The sequence below is a fragment of the Bufo gargarizans genome, chromosome 8 (assembly GCF_014858855.1).
Source record: "Bufo gargarizans isolate SCDJY-AF-19 chromosome 8, ASM1485885v1, whole genome shotgun sequence".
Taxonomy (NCBI): Eukaryota; Metazoa; Chordata; class Amphibia; order Anura; family Bufonidae; genus Bufo; species Bufo gargarizans.
Genome location: NC_058087.1, coordinates 129,143,881 through 129,164,896, shown reverse-complemented (window position 1 = coordinate 129,164,896; position 21,016 = coordinate 129,143,881). Strand labels below are relative to the sequence as shown.

At 43.5% G+C, this 21,016-nt stretch overlaps 2 protein-coding genes across 2 annotated transcripts in view; one reads left to right on the top strand and one right to left on the bottom strand.

Moving 5' to 3' along the window:
- CPSF4 (cleavage and polyadenylation specific factor 4) overlaps positions 1-1,088 on the bottom strand; it is an 18,047-nt gene extending 16,959 nt beyond the window's left edge. The window contains exon 1 of the mRNA XM_044302739.1: positions 862-1,088. Within this exon, the coding sequence (XP_044158674.1) occupies positions 862-964 (103 nt within the window). The 5' untranslated portion in view covers positions 965-1,088. The remainder of the gene's footprint in view (positions 1-861) is intronic.
- LOC122944459 (pentatricopeptide repeat-containing protein 1, mitochondrial-like) lies at positions 1,059-21,016 on the top strand. The gene is made up of 9 exons (XM_044302738.1): positions 1,059-1,176; positions 3,753-4,161; positions 9,127-9,267; positions 15,200-15,418; positions 16,793-16,894; positions 17,460-18,140; positions 19,149-19,265; positions 19,363-19,545; positions 20,767-21,016. The coding sequence occupies exons 2-9, from the start codon at positions 3,796-3,798 to the stop codon at positions 20,911-20,913; spliced, it is 1,956 nt and encodes a 651-aa protein (XP_044158673.1). The 5' UTR covers positions 1,059-1,176; positions 3,753-3,795; the 3' UTR covers positions 20,914-21,016.

Genomic DNA, 21,016 nt, shown 5'->3' with positions numbered 1-21,016 from the left:
GCCTCCATTGTATGGGGATGACTGATCCCTACACCTCTTACTCGTCCTCACAGATTCATTGCTCCGGTTACACTGATCCATTGATGTTGGCGTCCCCATCAGTGATGCCGTCACCCCATGAACGAGCATTTGCAGGGTCATTTGGAGATTGGTGGCACCTATAGAATGAGCATTCCTAGGAGTATGTAGAGGGGCCTTAGGGCTCATTCACACCATCATATGGTTTCTGTACCGGTGCTGCAGACTGCAAATAGCGGTCCGCAATACACGGGCACTGGCCGTGTGAATCCCGTATTGCAATGCAGACCCATTGAGATACAACAAAGATCGGAGGCACGGATCAGAAGCCCGTCCATGGGATTCCGATTCGTGCCTATGCTCCGCAAAGGATAGGACATATCACGGACCCATACAAGTCAATGGGTCTGCACCGCAATCCGGGTTTCACGCGGCCAGTGCCCGTGTATTGAGGACCACAATACAGGCACCACGGCCATACGTTCGTGTGAATGAGCCCTTAGAGGCACAGACTTCTAGGATCATTCTTTCTGAAGTACCCAGAGTCACTGTGCGGCTGATCTGCCAGGTTATATGCCACCCAATGTTCTGCTCCTATAACCTCATGTGAGCACAGCCTGAGCCCCAAACAGCGGCACAAGCCCCCCAGTCCCATGGGGCACGGGTCTTATTTTGTGGACCCTTTTTTCACGAAGGCATTCAAAAAACGACAACTATTCGTCTAGTATACCCTGTGCTAGGGATGGCATCAGTGTGCCCGCTGAGGGGTCCACAGAGTGCTGCTCTGGGTGACAGGCGGGGACATGGGCCGGCTGCAGAGTACCCTGCCCCCTCCCCACTTACTGTCCATGCCCGGGAAGGGCAGAGGTTGTGCCCCCAGCTGCTGCTCCACAGCCAGCTCCAGGTCGAAGCGAATGTGATCCACACAAGCGATGAGCTCCTGCATGGTGACCGGAGCGCAGATCTACCCTCACACCGGGAACCAGCATCAGCCCCGACAGGGACTCCGCAGATAATCGCCGTGCAGCGGCTGAACGGCTACCGCAAGGCACTGTGGGAAGAGGGAAGCCGCGGCGGTGCATGCTGGGTAACGTGACCTGTGACGGAGGACACATGTGTGCGAATGGTGTTCGCTGCTCAGCTATAAAGAAGTATCTGGTGTGTATACCTGCAGGACATCAATACACAGTGCGTCGTCGTGTGTAGCTCTAGTGCTATACTGTATCCTCATAGACTAGGAAGGTGTATCCTGTATATGTGTACACCATCATAGACAAGGGTCCTATACATGTGTACACCATCATAGACTAGGAAGGTGTATCCTATATATGTGATCCTGTATATGTGTACACCCTAATAGACTAGGAAGGTGTATCCTGTATATGTGTACACCATCATAGACTAGGAAGGTGTATCCTATACATGTGTACACCATCATAGACTAGGAAGGTGTATCCTATATATGTGATCCTGTATATGTGTACACCCTAATAGACTAGGAAGGTGTATCCTATATATGTGATCCTGTATATGTGTACACCATCATAGACTAGGAAGGTGTATCCTATATATGTGTACACCATCATAGACAAGGGTCCTATATATGTGTACACCATCATAGACTAGGAAGGTGTATCCTATATATGGGATCCTATATATGTGTACACCATCATAGACAAGGGTCCTTTATATGTGTACACCATCATAGACTAGGAAGGTGTATCCTGTATATGTGTACACCATCATAGACAAGGGTCCTTTATATGTGTACACCATCATAGACTAGGAAGGTGTATCCTGTATATGTGTACACCATCATAGACAAGGGTCCTATATATGTGTACACCATCATAGACTAGGAAGGTGTATCCTATATATGTGTACACCATCATAGACAAGGGTCCTTTTTATGTGTACACCATCATAGACTAGGAAGGTGTATCCTATATATGTGATCCTGTATATGTGTACACCCTAATAGACTAGGAAGGTGTATCCTATATATGTGATCCTGTATATGTGTACACCATCATAGACTAGGAAGGTGTATCCTATATATGGGATCCTATATATGTGTACACCATCATAGACAAGGGTCCTTTATATGTGTACACCATCATAGACTAGGAAGGTGTATCCTGTATATGTGTACACCATCATAGACAAGGAAGGTGTATCCTATATATGTGTACACCATCATAGACTAGGAAGGTGTATCCTATACATGTGTACACCATCATAGACAAGGAAGGTGTATCCTATATATGTGATCCTGTATATGTGTACACCATCATAGACAAGGGTCCTATATATGTGTACACCATCATAGACAAGAGTCCTATATATCTGTACACTATCCTAGACAAGGAAGGTGTATCCTATATATGTGATCCTGTCCATGTGTACACCATCATAGACAAGGGTCCTATATATGTGTACACCATTATAGATAGCAAATATATATCCAGATCCTATATATGTGTACACCATCATAGACAAGGAAGGTGTATCCGATATATGTGATCCTGTATATGTGTACACCATCATAGACAACAAATATGTATCCAGATCCTATATATGTGTACACCATCATAGACAAGGAAGGTGTAGACTATATATGTGATCCTGTATATATGTACACCATCATAGACAATGAAGGTGTATCCAGATCCTATATATGTGTACACCATCATAGACAACAATTATGTATCCAGATCCTATATATGTGTGCACCATCATAGACAAGGAAGGTGTAGACTATATTTGTGATCCTGTATATGTGTACACCAACATAGGCCAGCGTCCTATCTATGTGTACACCATCATAGACAACAAATATGTATCCAGATCCTATATATGTGTACACTATCATAGACCATTTTGGGCCCCAAAGATCTTGGGGGAAAACATTTGAAGTTGCCTTTGGAGCCAATAACTTGCCACTAGGTCCTGTTTTTGTAAGTCAAAATCTATTAGACTTTATTGATGGTAGGTGGTTTGGGTCCCAAGAATAATTTCCTCTGGTGGGCCCAACGAACAGTAGCCTGGCCCAGTATATATGGATATATGGTCCATGCACAAGGCATACAGTATGTTTTTAGATCCTATATATGTACACACAGACAAGGAATATGGGGGCCAATTTTTGGCGTATATCTGTCGCAAAGGGGATTTGTTGCCAAATCTGCAACTTATCCCCGGTCACGCCAGGTCTAAAAAAGGGGGAGTGGTGTGGTCCCATCTCATTTATCATTTTCTACGCCTGGTATCTAAATCTATGCTAGCAAGGGAGCTGGCGTAGATTTAGGCTGGCAGTGGATGCGCCTAAGTTATGTAGAGGCTGGTGCAACTTAGGCGCATCATGAGCCAGAGCAATGGGTATTAAAGGGGTTATCCAATTTCACAAACAGGCCCCCCCCCATGTGTCGGGCCCCTCACAGGTAATAGGGGCTGTTTGTGAAATTGGATAACCCCTTTAAGACCGGCGTCTAAACTGTTGCTTTTAATAAATGACCCCATATATTTCCAGATCTTATATGTGCCCATCATCCATAGACAAGGAATATATTCATAGATCTCCTTTACATACATGTATCTCATCCGTGCATCTCTATCCCATTGCTTGGTCCGTGAGGTGGGCTCCTGGGCACTGACCTGTGCCGCACCGTTCAGTACTTTGCTGATTGTCACCCATTATTGTACAGCTGATAGATTGATTCTTTGTATTCTTTTAGGCTGCATGAAGACTTTTAGGCTGCATGAAGATTGTCAGCCACTATGGGCATGCTGCAGATCCTCTCTCTGGCATCAGGATGGCTAGTAAAAGTACAACCTGTGTGCAGACAGACCAGTGTCGTTCATTACCGGACTCTAGTAAAGCACAGGCTGTTCTCCCTGCCATTCAGGACTATTTCTGACTATGCAGGGTCTGGCCATAATTCAGAGCTACCAGAGGAGGACAACTTTGGGACATTGTCTGACAAACATTCCTCAAGAACTATGTTCTGGAAAACTTCTCCAGAGCTCCAGGACATGCGTTATGAAGAGGACGAGGACGTTGCTGATCATCAGAGGTACAGGGGAAGAAGAAACACGCCGTACTGGTACTTCCTACAGTGTAAGTCCAAAATAAAAGAAGGCAAGGTAAGAAGTTCCTCACTGTACCAGTGCTCCAGACAAAAAAATAATAACTAGGAGCCATTTAATTTTTTAGTCACCAAAATTAAAATGCATATAATAAAAAAAAAGGACTTGACGGAGAAGATGAGACGCAGGTTACAGTAGTGAGCCAGCACTACATATAGGAAAATACAGCACCACATACCTCTCACATCCAGTGACATCTTTTGGGGGACAAGGTGACAAAAAATGACGAATTGCACGGTTTTGATTTCTTTTCTGTTACAACCTTCACCAGAGCGTAAATATTTTTTTATATTTCAATAGCTCACACTTTTTCGGATGTGGCGATATGTAATATGTTTATTTTTTGTTTGTAAATTTTATATGTAAAATTGGGAAAAAAGGGCGATTTAAACGTTTAGTATTTTGCAGTTTTTTTAAACTTTTTATTTAATAACCATTTCCCCCCTTAGGGGCTATAACCTGGCTTTTTTCATCCCTTGTCCTATTCACCCTGATAGAGCTGTATTAGGGTGACAGCTCTCCCTGCTGTCCTGTGCATAGTACACACAGCAGCAGGCAGATTACCATGGCGTCCTGGCTGCCATGGTAACTGATCGGAGCCCCAGCAGTGTAATCTGCTACTGCCACCAATGGAGGGGAGGGGACTCTGTGGCCACCATATAACAATGAGGAGGGCCTGTGGCCGCTGCGCCACCAATAAAACTAATAATGGGGGGGAGGGCGCACTGCACCACCAATGAATGTAACTATTTTCACCGTTTATTGCTCGGTCATGCAACTTACCACCCAAATGAATTTTACCTCCTTTTCTTCTCACTAATAGAGCTTTCATTTGGTGGTATTTCATTGCTGCTGACATTTTAACTTTTTTTGTTATTAATCGAAATGTAACGATTTTTTTGCCTAAAAAAATTACATTTTCCAGTTGTAAAATTTTGCAAAAAAAACGACATCCATATATACATTTTTCACTAAATTTATTGTTCTACATGTCTTTGATAAAAAAAAAAAATGTTTGGGGAAAAAATGACTTTCTGAGCACCTGTCATGTTTCCTGAGGTTCTACAATGCCCAGACAGTACAAACACCCCACAAATGACCCCATTTCGGAAAGTAGACACCCTAAAGTATTCACTGATGGGCATAGTGAGTTCATAAAACTTTTTATTTTTTGTCACAAGTTAGCGGAAAATGATGATTTTTTTTTTTCTTACAAAGTCTCATATTCCACTAACTTGTGACAAAAAATAAAAACTTCCATGAACTCACTATGCCCATCACAAAATACCTTGGGGTGTCTTCTTTCCAAAATGGGGTCACTTGTGGGGTAGTTATACTGCCCTGGCATTCTAGGGGCCCAGATGTGTGAGAAGAAGTTTGCAATCAAAATCTGTAAAAAATGACCGGTGAAATCCGAAAGGTGCACTTTGGAATGTGTGCCCCTTTGCCCACCTAGGCTGCAAAAAAGTGTCACACATGTGGTATCGCCGTACTCAGGAGAAGTTGGGGAATGTGTTTTGGGGTGTCATTTTACATATACCCATGCTGGGTGAGAGAAATATCTTGGCAAAAGACAACTTTTCCAATTTTTTTATACAAAGTTGGCATTTGACCAAGATATTTATCTCACCCAGCATGGGTATATGTAAAATGACACCACAAAACACATTGCCCAACTTCTCCTGAGTACGGCGATACCAGATGTGTGACACTTTTCTGCAGCCTAGGTGGGCAAAGGGGCACACATTCCAAAGAGCACCTTTCGGATTTCACCGGTCATTTTTTACACATTTTGATTTCAAACTACTTTGCACACATTAGGGCCCCTAAATTGCCAGGGCAGTATAACTACCCCACAAGTGACCCCATTTTGGAAAGAAGACACCCCAAGGTATTCCGTGAGGGGCATGGCGAGTTCCTAGAATTTTTTATTTTTTGTCACAAGTTAGTGGAATATGAGACTTTGTTAGAAAAAAATAAATAAATAAATAAAATCATCATTTTCCGCTAACTTGTGACAAAAAAATAATAATTCTAGGAACTCGCCATGCCCCTCACGGAATACCTTGGGGTGTCTTCTTTCCAAAATGGGGTCACTTGTGGCGTAGTTATACTGCCCTGGCATTCTAGGGGCCCTAATGTGTGCAAAGTAGTTTGAAATCAAAATGTGTAAAAAATGACCGGTGAAATCCGAAAGGTGCTCTTTGGAATGTGTGCCCCTTTGCCCACCTTGGCTGCAAAAAAGTGTCACACATGTGGTATCGCCGTACTCGGGAGAAGTTGGGGAATTTATTTTGGGGTGTCTTTTTACATATACCCATGCTGGGTGAGAGAAATATCTTGGCAAAAGACAACTTTTCCCATTTTTTTATACAAAGTTGGCATTTGACCAAGATATTTATCTCACCCAGCATGGGTATATGTAAAATGACACCCCAAAACACATTCCCCAACTTCTCCTGAGTACGGCGATACCACATGTGTGACACTTTTTTTCAGCCTAGATGCGCAAATCGGCCCAAATTCCTTTTAGGAGGGCATTTTTAGACATTTGGATCCCAGACTTCTTCTCACGCTTTCTGGCCCCTAACATGCCAGGGCAGTATAAATACCCCACATGTGACCCCATTTTGGAAAGAAGACACCCCAAGGTATTCTGTGAGGTGCATGACGAGTTCCTAGAATTTTTTATTTTTTTTTGGCACAAGTTAGCGGAAATTGATTTTTGTATTTTCTCACAAAGTCTCCCTTTCCGCTAACTTGGGACAAAAATTTCAATCTTTCATGGACTCAATATGCCCCTCACGGAATACCTTGGGGTGTCTTCTTTCCGAAATGGGGTCACATGTGGGGTATTTATACTGCCCTGGCATTTTAGGGGCCCTAAAGCGTGAGAAGAAGTCTGGAATATAAATGTCTAAAAAATTTTACGCATTTGGATTCCGTGAGGTGAGTTCATGTGAGATTTTATTTTTTGACACAAGTTAGTGGAATATGAGACTTAGTAAGAAAAAAAAAAAAAAAAAAAAAAAATAATATTTCCGCTAACTTGGGCCCAAAAAAATGTCTGAATGGAGCCTTACAGGGGGTGATCAGGGAGTCTATATGGGGTGATCACCCCCCCTGTCATTGATCACCCCCCTGTAAGGCTCCATTCAGACGTCCGTATGATTTTTTACGGATCCACGGATAGGATCCGCAAAACGCATACGGACGTCTGAATGGAGCCTTACAGGGGGTGATCAATGACAGGGGGGTGATCAGGGAGTCTATATGGGGTGATCACCCCCCTGTCATTGATCACCCCCCTGTCATTGATCACCCCCCTGTAAGGCTCCATTCAGACGTCCGTATGATTTTTTACGGATCCACGGATACATGGATCGGATCCGCAAAACGCATACGGACGTCTGAATGGAGCCTTGCAGGGGGGTGATCAATGACAGGGGGGTGATCAGGGAGTCTGTATGGGTGATCACCCCCCTGTAAGGCTCCATTCAGACGTCCCTATGATTTTTTACGGATCCACGGATACATGGATCGGATCCGCAAAACGCATACGGACATCTGAATGGAGCCTTACAGGGGGGTGATCAATGACAGGGGGGTGATCAGGGAGTCTGTATGGGTGATCATCCCCATCATTGATCACCCCCCTGTAAGGCTCCATTCAGACATCCGTATGATTTTTTACGGATCCACGGATACATGGATCGGATCTGCAAAACGCATACGGACGTCTGAATGGAGCCTTACAGGGGGGTGATCAATGACAGGGGGGTGATCAGGGAGTCTATATGGGTGATCACCCCCCTGTAAGGCTCCATTCAGACGTCCGTATGATTTTTTACGGATCCACGGATACATGGATCGGATCCGCAAAACGCATACGGACGTCTGAATGGAGCCTTACAGGGGGGTGATCAATGACAGGGGGGTGATCAGGGAGTCTATATGGGTGATCACCCCCCTGTCATTGATCACCCCCCTGTAAGGCTCCAATCAGACGTCCGTATGTGTTTTGCGGATCCGATCCATGTATCCGTGGATCCGTAAAAATCATATGGATGTCTGAATGGAGCCTTACAGGGGGGTGATCAATGACAGGGGGGTGATCAATGACAGGGAAGTGATCAGGAAGTCTATATGGGGTGATCATGGGTGATCAGGGGTTCATAAGGGGTTAATAAGTGACAGGGGGGGTGTAGTGTAGTGTAGTGGTGTTTGGTGGTACTTTACACAGCTACCTGTGTCCTCTGGTGGTCGATCCAAACAAAAGGGACCACCAGAGGACCAGGTAGCAGGTATATTAGACGCTGTTATCAAAACAGCGTCTAATATACCTGTTAGGGGTTAAAAAAATCACTCGCTTACCTTCCGTTCCTGTGAACGCGCGCGCCTGTGTGCGCGCGTTCACAGGAAATCACGGCTCTCGCGAGATGGCGCGTATATGCGTGACTATGCGCAGAGCTGCCACCTCCGGACCGCACATCTGCGTTAGGCGGTCCGGAGGTGGTTAAAGAGAACCTTTCATGGGTCCAAAAAATATGAACTTAGTAGCAGGCTAAATAGAACGGCGCCCAGGGATCTAAGTGCACTTACTATTATTCCTGGGCGCCGCTCCGTTCACCCGCTGTGGCCCCTGGTATTTTTAACATTCAGAGCAAAGAGGAGGAGACGCCAGTGTCTCTCCTTTTCCCTGACAGCAGCGCTGTCCAATCACAGCGCAGAGCTCAGAGCCAGGGAGAAAAAAAACCTGGCGTCTCCTCCTCTTTGCTCTGAATGTTGAAAATACCAGGGGCCACAGTGGGCGAACAGAACGGCGCCCAGGAATAATAGTAAGTGCACTTAGATCCCTGGGCGCCGCTCTATGTAGCCTGCTACTGTTTTACACAGCTTATAACGCTGGATGTAGGTCTACTTTGTGTACTCCTCTAAAGAAATATAATCTCTTGTCTACAGCTAGCAGAGGCCTTAGAGCTCTTTGAGGTAAACATGCTGAAAGAAGAACGACTACAGCCTGCAGAAAGCAACTACACGGTTCTTATGGGAGGATGCGGGAGAGCTGGATATGTTAAGAAGGCTTTCAAGCTGTATTCAGATGTACGTATTGCAGGCCCCTATATCACATTCTCGTGTACTTGTAACTTGCAATTAGTGTTATTTAATGGTTTCTATTTCCTTGTAATTGTCTAGAGAACCGTCGCTCATTAAGAAGCTGCCTGGCAATCAGATGATTGTCATAGGTCCAGCTGCTAAAAAAGAAACCAGCGAACGCCCACATATTGCACAGCATGTGTAGTATTGGGCTACTTTCGCACTCACATTTTTGGCGGATCCGTCATGGATCTGCAAAAATACAACCGCATGCATCTGTCATCTGTTATCTGTAACATAGCCAAGACGGATCCGTCATGAACTCCATTGAAAGTCAATGGGAGACGGATCCTTTTTCTATTGTTAGAGAAAACGGAACTGTACCCATTGACTAACAGTGTGTGCCAGGACGGACTGTTTGGCTCAGTTTCATCAAGCGGACAGCAAAACGCTGCAGGCATGCTCCCCTGCTTCCCTCCAATACCTTCCAGAACAGTAAGGGTTACATAGCATCATAAATAAATGTAATCCTATGCGACCCACAGCAGTGCTCCGGAGTTCAGTACGGGTGCTCTCCATGACACACTGCGTGGAACTCGCTTGTGTGAAAGGAACCTTAATGGCTTAAAGGGTTTGTCCAGGTTCAGAGCTGAACCCGGACATACCCTTACTTTCACCCAGGCAGCCCCCCTGAGACTAGCATCGGAGCATCTCATGCTAAATCGCGCAGGGCACGGGCTCTTTTGTTTTCAATAACACAGCCGGGCGGAAACTTCCGTTCAGCTCTGAACCCAGACAACCCCTTTAAGGACAAAACATAATAATATTTTATCATGGAAAACCCCTTAAATTACTGGTGTATAAATAAGTCAATATAACATTATAATAGCATAATGCAGTAAAGGTAGGTAAGTTTACATGCCTTGTATACTGTGCTCATTTATTATTAAAGGATAACTGTATAACTAATATTTTATTTAATGTAATTGGATTGGTCTGACTAAGTTTACCTTATTTGTATCGGTATTGAATTACCTAGTAATTGCAGCATTTTGATTCCTCCCCCAGGCATTTCAGTGGTGTGGCTATAACAGCGTTGCTAGGTGTCCGCCGTCTCCTATCTTCTATATACAGAAGACGGAGGACTTAGTAGTGGGCAGTCCCGAACGCTGCGTGCACGCTACTGTCGGACCGGGATAGCTCAGAAATTCGCAATAAAAATTCGCGATTAGAATATACGCAATAGAAATTTGCGATTACTCAGGAGGAGTTGGGCGTGTTTAAGTCTGGAGAAAGCCGATTGGTTGGGGTGAGGGTGTGTGTTTCCGAGATGAGCCAAATTAATTCTGGGTAGTTAGGGAGGGAGGTCTTAGCCTCAGGGTAAGGGCATCGGTGGCCATTTTCAGAAATAAGTCTTGTGAGGAGCGGTTGCTATGGACAGAATCTTATTAAACAAGTGGTATGTGAACAGAATAATTAGTTATTATGGATTATCACTGCAGCAGCAATAGCATATATGAAAATTGAATTTTGAGTGAAAATATGACAGTTATCCTTGTTATTAACCCCTTAAGGACACATGACGTATCGGTACGGCATGTTTCCCGAGTCCTTAAGGACACATGACGTACCGGTACGTCATGTGTTGTTCCGATCACTGCCGTGCGGCTGGCAGTGATCGGAACAAGGTGCCTGCTCAAATCATTGAGCAGGCACCTCGGCTAAATGCGCGGGGGGGTCCCGTGACCCCCCCATGTCCACGATCGCAACAAACCGCAGGTCAATTCAGACCTGCGGTTTGTTGCGCTTTCTGCAGTTTCTGATCGCTGCGGTCCCTGACCGCGGCGATCAGAAACTTTAGTGTGGCGAAAATATATATTTATCACCCCCCCCTGCACCTCTGAATGATTTTAGCCCGGTGGGAGGTGCAGGGGGGGTGTTGCGGGTGGTGGGGGCGGTGCGGGAGGCGGGCGGTGCGGCAGGCGGGATCGCGATCCCCCGCCCGCCTCCTATTGCGTAATCGTTGGTGTACAGTGGGTATACCAGGGTGCCAGCACATTGCTGGCACCCTGGTATAAACGGCTGACATCGGTGATGCGATGTCAGCCGTTTAACCCTTTCCATACAGCGGTCCGTACGGACCGCTGTATGGAAAAAGTTAACAGTAAGAGGGAGCTCCCTCCCTCTCCGATCGGGGGGCTGCAGTGCCTTTGCAGCCCCCCGATGGAGAGGGAGAGAGCCCCCAGACAGCCCCCCAGAGCCCCGTCCTTACCCTTCCCCGCCTGCGCAGTTCTGACCATAACTGAGCAGACGGGGAAGGTTCCCATGGCAACAGGACGCCTGCTCAGGCGTCCTGCTGTCCATGGTGCTGAACAGATCTGTGCTGAAAGCATAGATCTGTTCAGTGTAAGTAAAATACAGTACAGAGCCCTATATAGAGTACAGTACTGTATTATACAGACATCAGACCCACTGGATCTTCAAGAACCAAGTGGGTCTGGGTCAAAAAAAAAGTGAAAAAAAGGTAAAAATCAAAAAACACATTTATCACTGATTAAAAATTAAAAAAATAAAATTCCCTACACATGTTTGGTATCGCCGCGTCCGTAACGACCTGATCTATAAAACGGTCATGTTACTTTACCCGAACGGTGAACGCCATAAAAATAAAAAATAAAAAACTATGATGAAATTGAAATTTTGTCCACCTTACTTCCCAAAAAAAGGTAATAAAAGTGATCAAAAAAGTCGCATGTACGCCAAAATTGTAACAATCAAACCGTCATCTCATCCCGCAAAAAATGAGACCCTACTTAAGATAATCGCCAAAAAACTATGGCTCTTAGACTATGGAAACACTAAAACATCATTTTTTTTGTTTCAAAAATGAAATCATTGTGTAAAACTTACATAAATAAAAAAAAAGTATACATATTAGGTATCGCCGCGTCCGTATCGACCGGCTCTATAAAAATATCACATGACCTAACCCCTCAGATGACCACCGTAAAAAAATAAAAATAAAAACGGTGTAAAAAAAGCCATTTTTTGTCATCTTACGTCACAAAAAGTGTAATAGCAAGCGATCAAAAAGTCATATGCACCCCAAAATAGTGCCAATCAAACCGTCATCTCATCCTGCAAAAAATGAGACCCTACTTAAGATAATCACCCAAAAACTGAAAAAACAATGGCTCTTAGACTATGGAGACACTAAAACATTTTTTTTGTTTTAAAAATGAAATCATTGTGTAAAACGTACATAAATAAAAAAAATTGTATACATATTAGGTATCGCCGCGTCCGTGACAACCTGCTCTATAAAATTACTACATCATCTAACCTGTCAGATGAATGTTGTAAATAAAAAAAAAAAAAACGCTTCCAAAAAAGCTATTTCTTGTTACCTTGCCGTACAAAAAGTGTAATATAGAGCAACCAAAAATCATATGTACCCTAAACTAGTACCAACAAAACTGCCACCCTATCCCGTAGTTTCTAAAATGGGGTCACTTTTTTGGAGTTTCTACTCTAGGGGTGCATCAGGGGGGCTTCAAATGGGACATGGTGTAAAACAAAACAGTCCAGCAAAACCTGCCTTCCAAAAACCGTATGGCATTCCTTTCCTTCTGCGCCCTGCCGTGTGCCCGTACAGCGGTTTACGACCACATATGGGGTGTTTCTGTAAACTACAGAATCAGGGCCATAAATAATGAGTTTTGTTTGGCTGTTAACCCTTGCTTTGTAACTGGAAAAAAAAAATTAAAATGGAAAATCTGCCAAAAAAGTGAAATTTTGAAATTGTATCTCTATTTTCCATTAAATCTTGTGCAACACCTAAAGGGTTAACAAAGTTTGTAAAATCAGTTTTGAATACCTTGAGGGGTGTAGTTTCTTAGATGGGGTCACTTTTATGGAGTTTATAATCTGGGGGTGCATCAGGGGGGCTTCAAATGGGACTTGGTGTCAAAAAACCGGTCCATAAAAATCAGCCCTCCAAAAAACAAACGGCGCACCTTTCCCTCTACGCCCCGCTGTGTGGCCGTACAGTAGTTTACGGCCACATATGGGGTGTTTCTGTAAACAGCAGAGTCAGGGCAATAAAGATACAGTCTTGTTTGGCTGTTAACCCTTGCTTTGTTAGTGGAAAAAATGGGTTAAAATGGAAAATTAGGCAAAAAAATGAAATTCTCAAATTTCATCGCCATTTGCCAATAACTCTTGTGCAACACCTAAAGGGTTAACGACGTATGTAAAATCAGTTTTGAATACCTTGAGGGGTGTAGTTTCTTAGATGGGGTCACTTTTATGGAGTTTCTACTCTAGGGGTGCATCAGGGGGCTTCAAATGGGACATGGTGTAAATAAACCAGTCCATAAAAATCAGCCTTCCAAAAACCAAACGGCGCACCTTTCACTCTACGCCCCGCTGTGTGGCCGTACAGTAGTTTACGGCCACATATTGGGTGTTTCTGTAAACGGCAGAGTCAGGGCAATAAAGATACCGTCTTGTTTGGCTGTTAACCCTTGCTTTGTTAGTGGAAAAAATGGGTTAAAATGAAAAATTAGACAAAAAAATAAAATTCTCAAATTTCCTCCCCATTTGCCAATAACTCTTGTGCAACACCTAAAGGGTTAACAACGTATTCAAAATCAGTTTTGAATACCTTGAGGGGTGTAGTTTCTTAGATGGGGTCATTTTTGGGTGGTTTCTATTATGTAAGCCTCGCAAAGTGACTTGAGACCTGAACTGGTCCCTAAAAATTGAGTTTTTGTAAATTTCTGAAAAATTTCAAGATTTGCTTCTAAACTTCTAAGCCTTATAACATCCCCAAAAAATAAAATATCATTCCCAAAATAATTCAAACATGAAGTAGACATATGGGGAATGTAAAGTCATCCAAATTTTTGGGGGTATTACTATGTATTACAGAAGTAGAGAAACTGGAACTTTGAAATTTGCAAATTTTTCCAAATTTTTGTTAAATTTGGTATTTTTTGGTGCAAAAAAAATAATTTTTTTGACTTCATTTTACCAGTGTCATGAAGTACAATATGTGACGAAAAAACAATCTCAGAACGGCCTGGATAAGTCAAAGCGTTTTAAAGTTATCAGCACTTAAAGTGACTCTGGTCAGATTTGCAAAAAATGGCCTGGTCCTTAAGGTGAAATAGGGCTGTGTCCTTAAGGGGTTAAATACCGTATTTTTTGCCCTATAAGACGCATCTAGGTTTTAGAGGAGGATAATAAGAAAAAAATATTTTCCATTACACCTCAGGTCAGACCAGCAATCAGACCCCCAATGTTAATCAGACCTCAGCTTACAGCCCTAATCAGACCCCCAATGTCTCAGATCAGCCGCCCATGTCAGCCAAGCCATCAGCCTCCATTGTCAGCCATCATGCCCCCATTGTCAGCCATCATGCCCCAATTGTCAGCCATCATGCCCCAATTGTCAGCCATCATGCCCCAATTGTCAGCCATCATGCCCCAATTGTCAGCCATCATGCCCCAATTGTCAGCCATCATGCCCCAATTGTCAGCCATCATGCCCCAATTGTCAGCCATCATGTCCCAATTGTCAGCCATCATACCCCCATTGTCAGCCATCAAGCCGCCCCTGTGTCAGCCATCAAGCCGCCCGTGTCAGCCATCAGCCACCTGTGTCAGCCATCATGCCCCCCCCATGTCAGCCATCAGCGCAAATAAAATAACTTACCTCTCCTGCTCCTGGACGCTGCTCCTCACCACTAGCGCTCTCTCTCTTCTTCCTGGTTCTCTGCTGTCAGCTGTGAAGGCTGCGCACAGCGAGAGGAGGACCAGGAAACGGTGATTACAGATCCTTCACCTCTTCCCAGTCCTCCGGTACTAATGAAGCGCTTCTGGGGCGAACAATACAGTACCTATAGTACATACTGATTCCATGTCTGAATTTTAGATGAAAAAGAGAGGTCTGGTACCCACAGATGCCACGTATACTGCTCTCTTCAATGCCTGCGCTGAGTCACCATGGAAAGACTCTGGTCTACAACATGCCCTGAAACTGCGAAAGGAATTGATGGATAAGAACATCCAACTTAACCCCATCACTTATCGAAGTTTGCTTAAAGTTTGCGCCCTGAATTCAGGACTACAAGATAGCTTTGAGATATTCAAGGTGAGTGGAGTTCAGAGTCCTATTCAGCCATAATATATTCCCTTTAAAGTCATGTATAGGATAATGTCTGAAAGTAGTAGGACAGTGTCACAGTAATATTTTACCCAGTTAAGCCAGTACTCTCTGCTCTGCAGTGATGAGGGGCAATCAACCCGAAATAGCTGTCTGCAGAGGAGGTACCAGCTTATTTAATATCTGATTCATGTCTCAAGGCCTATTTAAAAGGTCAAACTTTGACTTGTAGGATAGCTGCCTTACATCTGGTGGCTTTAGAGACAGAGCTTGCTAAGATCTCATTTGCATCCCTTTCCTCCCAGAATTCCAGAGGAGCATGTATGGCCTAGAAGTCTCCTCATGCTGATTACGGCACTCGTCCCAAGGAGAGATAGTACCCACCAAATGCAGTTATCTCAGAACAGGAAGACAGCGTTAAAGGGGTTGTTTGGGAATAAGTAACTATTCACTAGTGCCCGCAGCCTGACTCTGCTCTGGAAAGAGTCATACCTTCTTCCCGCTGGACTGGTCCTGCATGTTGGCTCCAGTGTGCCCATCTTCTGGTCCGCGGCTTGTTTAATTTGTACCTGGCACCATCATGATCATCTGCGCTCCTGCGGCCAATAACTGGCTTCAGCAGTCATGTGTCTCTCGTGGACACCAGTCATTGATCATACCCATGCCAGAGAGTTAGTAAACAAGCTGTGGACCGGAAAAGAGAAACACGGGAGCCAGTGCACAGGGCCGGAGCTGCGGAAAGCGGGTAAGTATGAATCTTTCCATAGCTGAGGCAGGCTGCGGGATTTATTCCCAGACAACCCTTTCATGGCAAGCTATGAATATAGCTGCTCCACTCCTTACATGTTTCTTCTATTCCCATTTAGACTTGCACATGAATCTCTGCATTTCTAGGACATACATATATAGCTTTTCTAACTTTTTTCTGAGGATAATTTCATAGATTTGTTTACATTATTCAGTGTATAACAGTGTTTTAAATGCATAGTGCATTACATATTTCCTTCCCGGAATTTAGGAAATTCTGAAATTGTATTCTATTAAATATGGTTTAAGTGCCATTTAAGTAGCCTGATTACTTACATGATAGTAAGAAAAAGCCAATGTTACCATTTTACTACAGGAAATCTGTTATTTCTAAATTATTGGCCATTTATGAAGGATTCGGAGTGTGATAAGGATAAAATGCAGGAGTCAGAGTCAGAACTTTGGCTTACCGACTCTGGAGCCGTGAAGTTCCACTATTATGGTCATTTGTGTATTGCTCAGGTAGAGGTCCACATATTTGAATCTTAGCACTCTCACTAAATCGTATTGCTGAATCAATTGTGAACCTGATTCAAACCCTTCTCTGACTTTAAGGAAATGGCACAAAAGTTCTGTGTCACCGGTCCCGAAACATTCAATGTTCTGTTTATGGGATGCATAAAGGATGAAAAGCTGGGCTTCCTCTATGCTCTGCAGGTATGTATCAAAGCAACACACCCTTGCACCATGCATGGACCAGACTATATACATAATGCGTAGGCTTACCTGTAAATACCCCTGGATACGTAAACATTGAAAAAATAGTGAGCAAGTGTTATACACCGTATGTGGTGGCTACAGATAGTATACAAGGTTCTGAGACTACAGTAGACTGGTTAGGAATGTAATTAAGAGAAATTCATCTCAATTGCATACTCGTGTGCTGAGTCTTCTCTCTACATTGATTGAGTTTGTAACCTACAGAACTCCAGGCGTCTCAGAATATTTCCTTAGTATCTTTAGTATCCTTGCACATTAAATCCTTGGATCAACATCCTATCCTCACAACCTTAATACCCATGTCTTGGAATATTATATTTTTCGAGGGCGCTGTTGAACTTGTGTAGTGAATGAACCATCATAATATCTTGTGGCAGAGAGTTCATAGTCTCACTGCTCTTACAGTAAAGAATCTCTGATGACCTGGTGTAGACATTTTTGCACTTTATTTAGTTGACAGGTATGTGTTACGTGTGTTTGTACATCACATTTTGTGTTTCAGCTTTGGAGGCAGATGCTACATATGGGTGTAAAACCAGATATCAACACTTATAACTTACTTATTCGTGCCACCAGAGATTGTGGCATTGGTGGTGCTGCTGAAGCTCTACATTTACTCACCCAGTCCAAGGATCTGGTACCATTGAGTTTAGGTGTAGGCAAAGAGGAGCAAGGCAGAAAAAGCCATGGGATCAAGAAAAGAAAAGAAGGCCGTCAAGGGTCAGGGAGGCAGCAGCTGCTCTTGGACAGTTCCTCATCTGTTAGTGGTGTTACTGGCAGTGATGGTGCCGCTATGGAATTAGCAGGTTCACAGGAACTTGCTCAGATGAGTAGGGATCATCGTTTTCCCAGTGTACCATCTTTTGATTCCAGTAATTTGCCAAACCTCTTGGACCTGACTATAAATACAACTAACATGGTGTCACTTGCAAATGTCCATACCCCATCTGACAGACTTGCACTGATCGGTGACTTAGGGGGCATTCTTCATAAAATGAAAGAAGACAAAGTATGTCCTACAATAAAGACCTTTACACTTTTGGCTGAAGTAGTGAAACCAGATGTGGAGTCAGAAGCTACACTACTGGACATTATTGGTACATATGGAATACAGCCTGATCTAACGTTTTTTAACACTTTGGTGTTGAAGCGAAGCAAAACTATGAACCTAAAGTCCGCTTTGGTAAGTGCATATCTAGTCAATTTTTTAAATATTCAAAATACAACATAAACTGTTTAAAACCACTTTTTACAGAATACACTGTTATACTGCCAGCCTTGATTGGTAGCAACAGGGTTTAGCTTTAGTAGTAAAAGAAGTTATAACATATTAGGACTGTGCTTGCTATATGGGACCCACACAGATCCTGAAACATGGTTCCCATGTCTCCCATTCCTCCTCACTGCAACCCTCCAGGGAGGAGCTTGAATAGAGCGGCGGTCAAGAATGTACACTGCCACTTCATTCAAAGTCTATGGGACTGATAGAGGTTACCGAGAGCTGTATGCTGCCATCCTTGTCAGTCCCATAGACCTTAAATGAAGAGGCAACACATAAGCTTAACTGTCATCCTTTTACTATCAGATCTCATGAGTCTATATAGTAATGGGAGAGGTTAATCTGTTACAGAGCCGTGCCCCCACTGTCTGCAGCACAACAGCTGGAGAGGCAGACACGGGGCAACGCTGCATTAGAGCAGGTCATTTAGACATTCCTAATATCCTTATTGGGCCCACAGCATGGGAAGGAAAAGTAATAGGATGACTAAAATATAGGGGCTATTTATGAAAAGCTGTATGCCAGTTTTCTCTCTGTTTGCTCAAACATGTGATTTTTACTCTAATTTTGCGACTTCTAGAAAAGTTGGTGGGGTTTAGTGTGACATGGTCTCCCACCACATGATGCCTCTTAGGCCTCATGCACACGACCGTAGCAGGTTCGTGCCCCTATTGCGGACCGCAAACAGCAGGTCCGCAATATACGGGCACCGGCCATGTGAATACCGTTTCACGGGTGTGGACCCATTCACTTAAATAGGTCCACAGTCTGGAAGGTGTGGTGCAGATGGTTGTATTATCGCAACGGAGGCGTTTTTGCTGATCCATGAAGGATCCAGCAAAAACACTGGTGTGAAAGTAACCTTACTGCTGTGCATGCTTCTTACTTATGGACTGAATGTTTTTTTTACAGGAGCTGCTGCCTACAATGGCACTAAATGGAATTGCACCTAACATGCATACCTTTTGCAATCTTGCAAGGGCATGCCTTAAGAAAGAAGAAGGTTTACAGCTCCTGAAAGACATTATGGTATTATCATACGTTTTCTGTTTCTGTTGCATATTTAGCGTCTGATTCTTTTGTCAAGAGCATTTTTGGCATGTCTGATTGGTAACTTGTTCTACAGATTGCCGGATTCCACCCAAATAACAATGTATACAGCACGCTGATTAATGCTGCCATCAAGCGGTTAGACTATGACTATCTAATCAATATTCTGAGGGACATGAGGAGCAGAAATGTTAAACCTAATGAGGTGGTGATCCGTCAGTTGGAATTTGCAGCGCAGTACCCACCAAACTTTGATCGAGTAAGTACATGAACCATTAAAGTCAATAGCATTCTTAATAGGTGAATAATCCTTCTATAGGATTTACAAGTGGCGAAAAACCTTCAGTCCATTCCTGGTTGCAGTCATCAAGACCTGCAGTAAGGGGTTGTCTGAGGCTGCTGACTTTAAAGAGAATCTGTCATCACGATTTTGGACTATTAACTGTAGTAATACATGAGCAGTACTGCAGATATGGAGTCCAGATCATTAGTTATTTTCTTACTGCCCCCATTCTTCTACTATCATCAATCAGAAGCTGCATTGAATTACATTGTCAGGATTGCTCTGAATGGACACAGGAGTCCAGATTAAGTATCTCAGCGCAGCTTTGAGTGCTGACAGTGGGGGAACAGGGGGCAGTAGGAAAATGTTAAAAAATGTCGATCTTGACTCCTTATGTGCAGTACTAGGCCATAGGTATTTTGCAGCCTGCAAATGGCGGATACACAAAACACGGATCTGGGCCAATGGTATACTACCATTTTTTTTATTTTTTTTAACTACTGTAGAAATGTCCTATCCTTGTCCACAAAATGGACAAGAATAGGACATCTTCTATTTATTTTCCCGGGGCTGCAGAATGGACATACAAAGCTGTCTGCATGTTTTGCAACCCCATTGAAATGAATCGGTCCGCATCCGATCCACAAAGAATGTGGATCGGATGCGGAACAGAAACTACAGCCATGAGCCGTGGTGACAGATTCCTTTTAATGAGACCAATGTTTAACGAAATAAGGGATTCAGAATTACTGAGGACAGCACAGCCGCATTAATGGTATATGAGCTTGGATTGTTTTGGATTGTGATAGTGGAGCACTTTTTTACATCACATTGTGAATTTTACTGTGTTTCTTGATTCTTGAAAAGTCACCACCACTACTATATTGTGTAATGTTAGTCTAATTGCTGGTTGCCTCCACCCCTGTGAGTTTCTGCAGCTCCATCTCTATGCCACTGTGTGTGAAGGCAGGATAGATTAGAGGCCTGATAATGTTTGTATTGTTCTCTATGAGTTTAGATGCTTTTTGCATAAAAAATAATGAAGTAAATCATCGACAACCAAATGTCACAGAGTTCAGGATCCCCTCCCATGTGACCCTCGGATAGGGAAGAATAGTAGACGTGACAGAGCTGCGTTAACCAATCAGGTAATCATTGTGGGTTGTCGTAACTAAGCTTTGGTTATTTCCATTCCAGTACCTAAAGAAGAATGTGTTCTTAGAGAAGATAGATGGCTTCCGTGGCTACTACACCCGTTGGCTGGAATGGATGGATGCTGAAGAAACCGAACACCCATGGCAGAAATATCGGACTAAAGCACAGAGTGATTCCGAAACCAATTAATACTTTGAGTAAATGATAAACGTTTAACTTGTATGAGTTTGTATATTCTGTACTATAGATCAGATTTAATGTATATGCTTGCTGAATAAAAGAAAATCTTTTA

Bases quoted from the DNA above. Each gene is read 5' to 3' on its own strand.
- LOC122944459 (XM_044302738.1), top strand. From the start codon at position 3,796: ATGGGCATGCTGCAGATCCTCTCTCTGGCATCAGGATGGCTAGTAAAA. The intron at 4,162-9,126 runs GTAAGAAGTTCC...TCTTGTCTACAG, and splicing joins CCAAAATAAAAGAAGGCAAG to CTAGCAGAGGCCTTAGAGCT. The intron at 15,419-16,792 runs GTGAGTGGAGTT...TCTGACTTTAAG, and splicing joins ATAGCTTTGAGATATTCAAG to GAAATGGCACAAAAGTTCTG.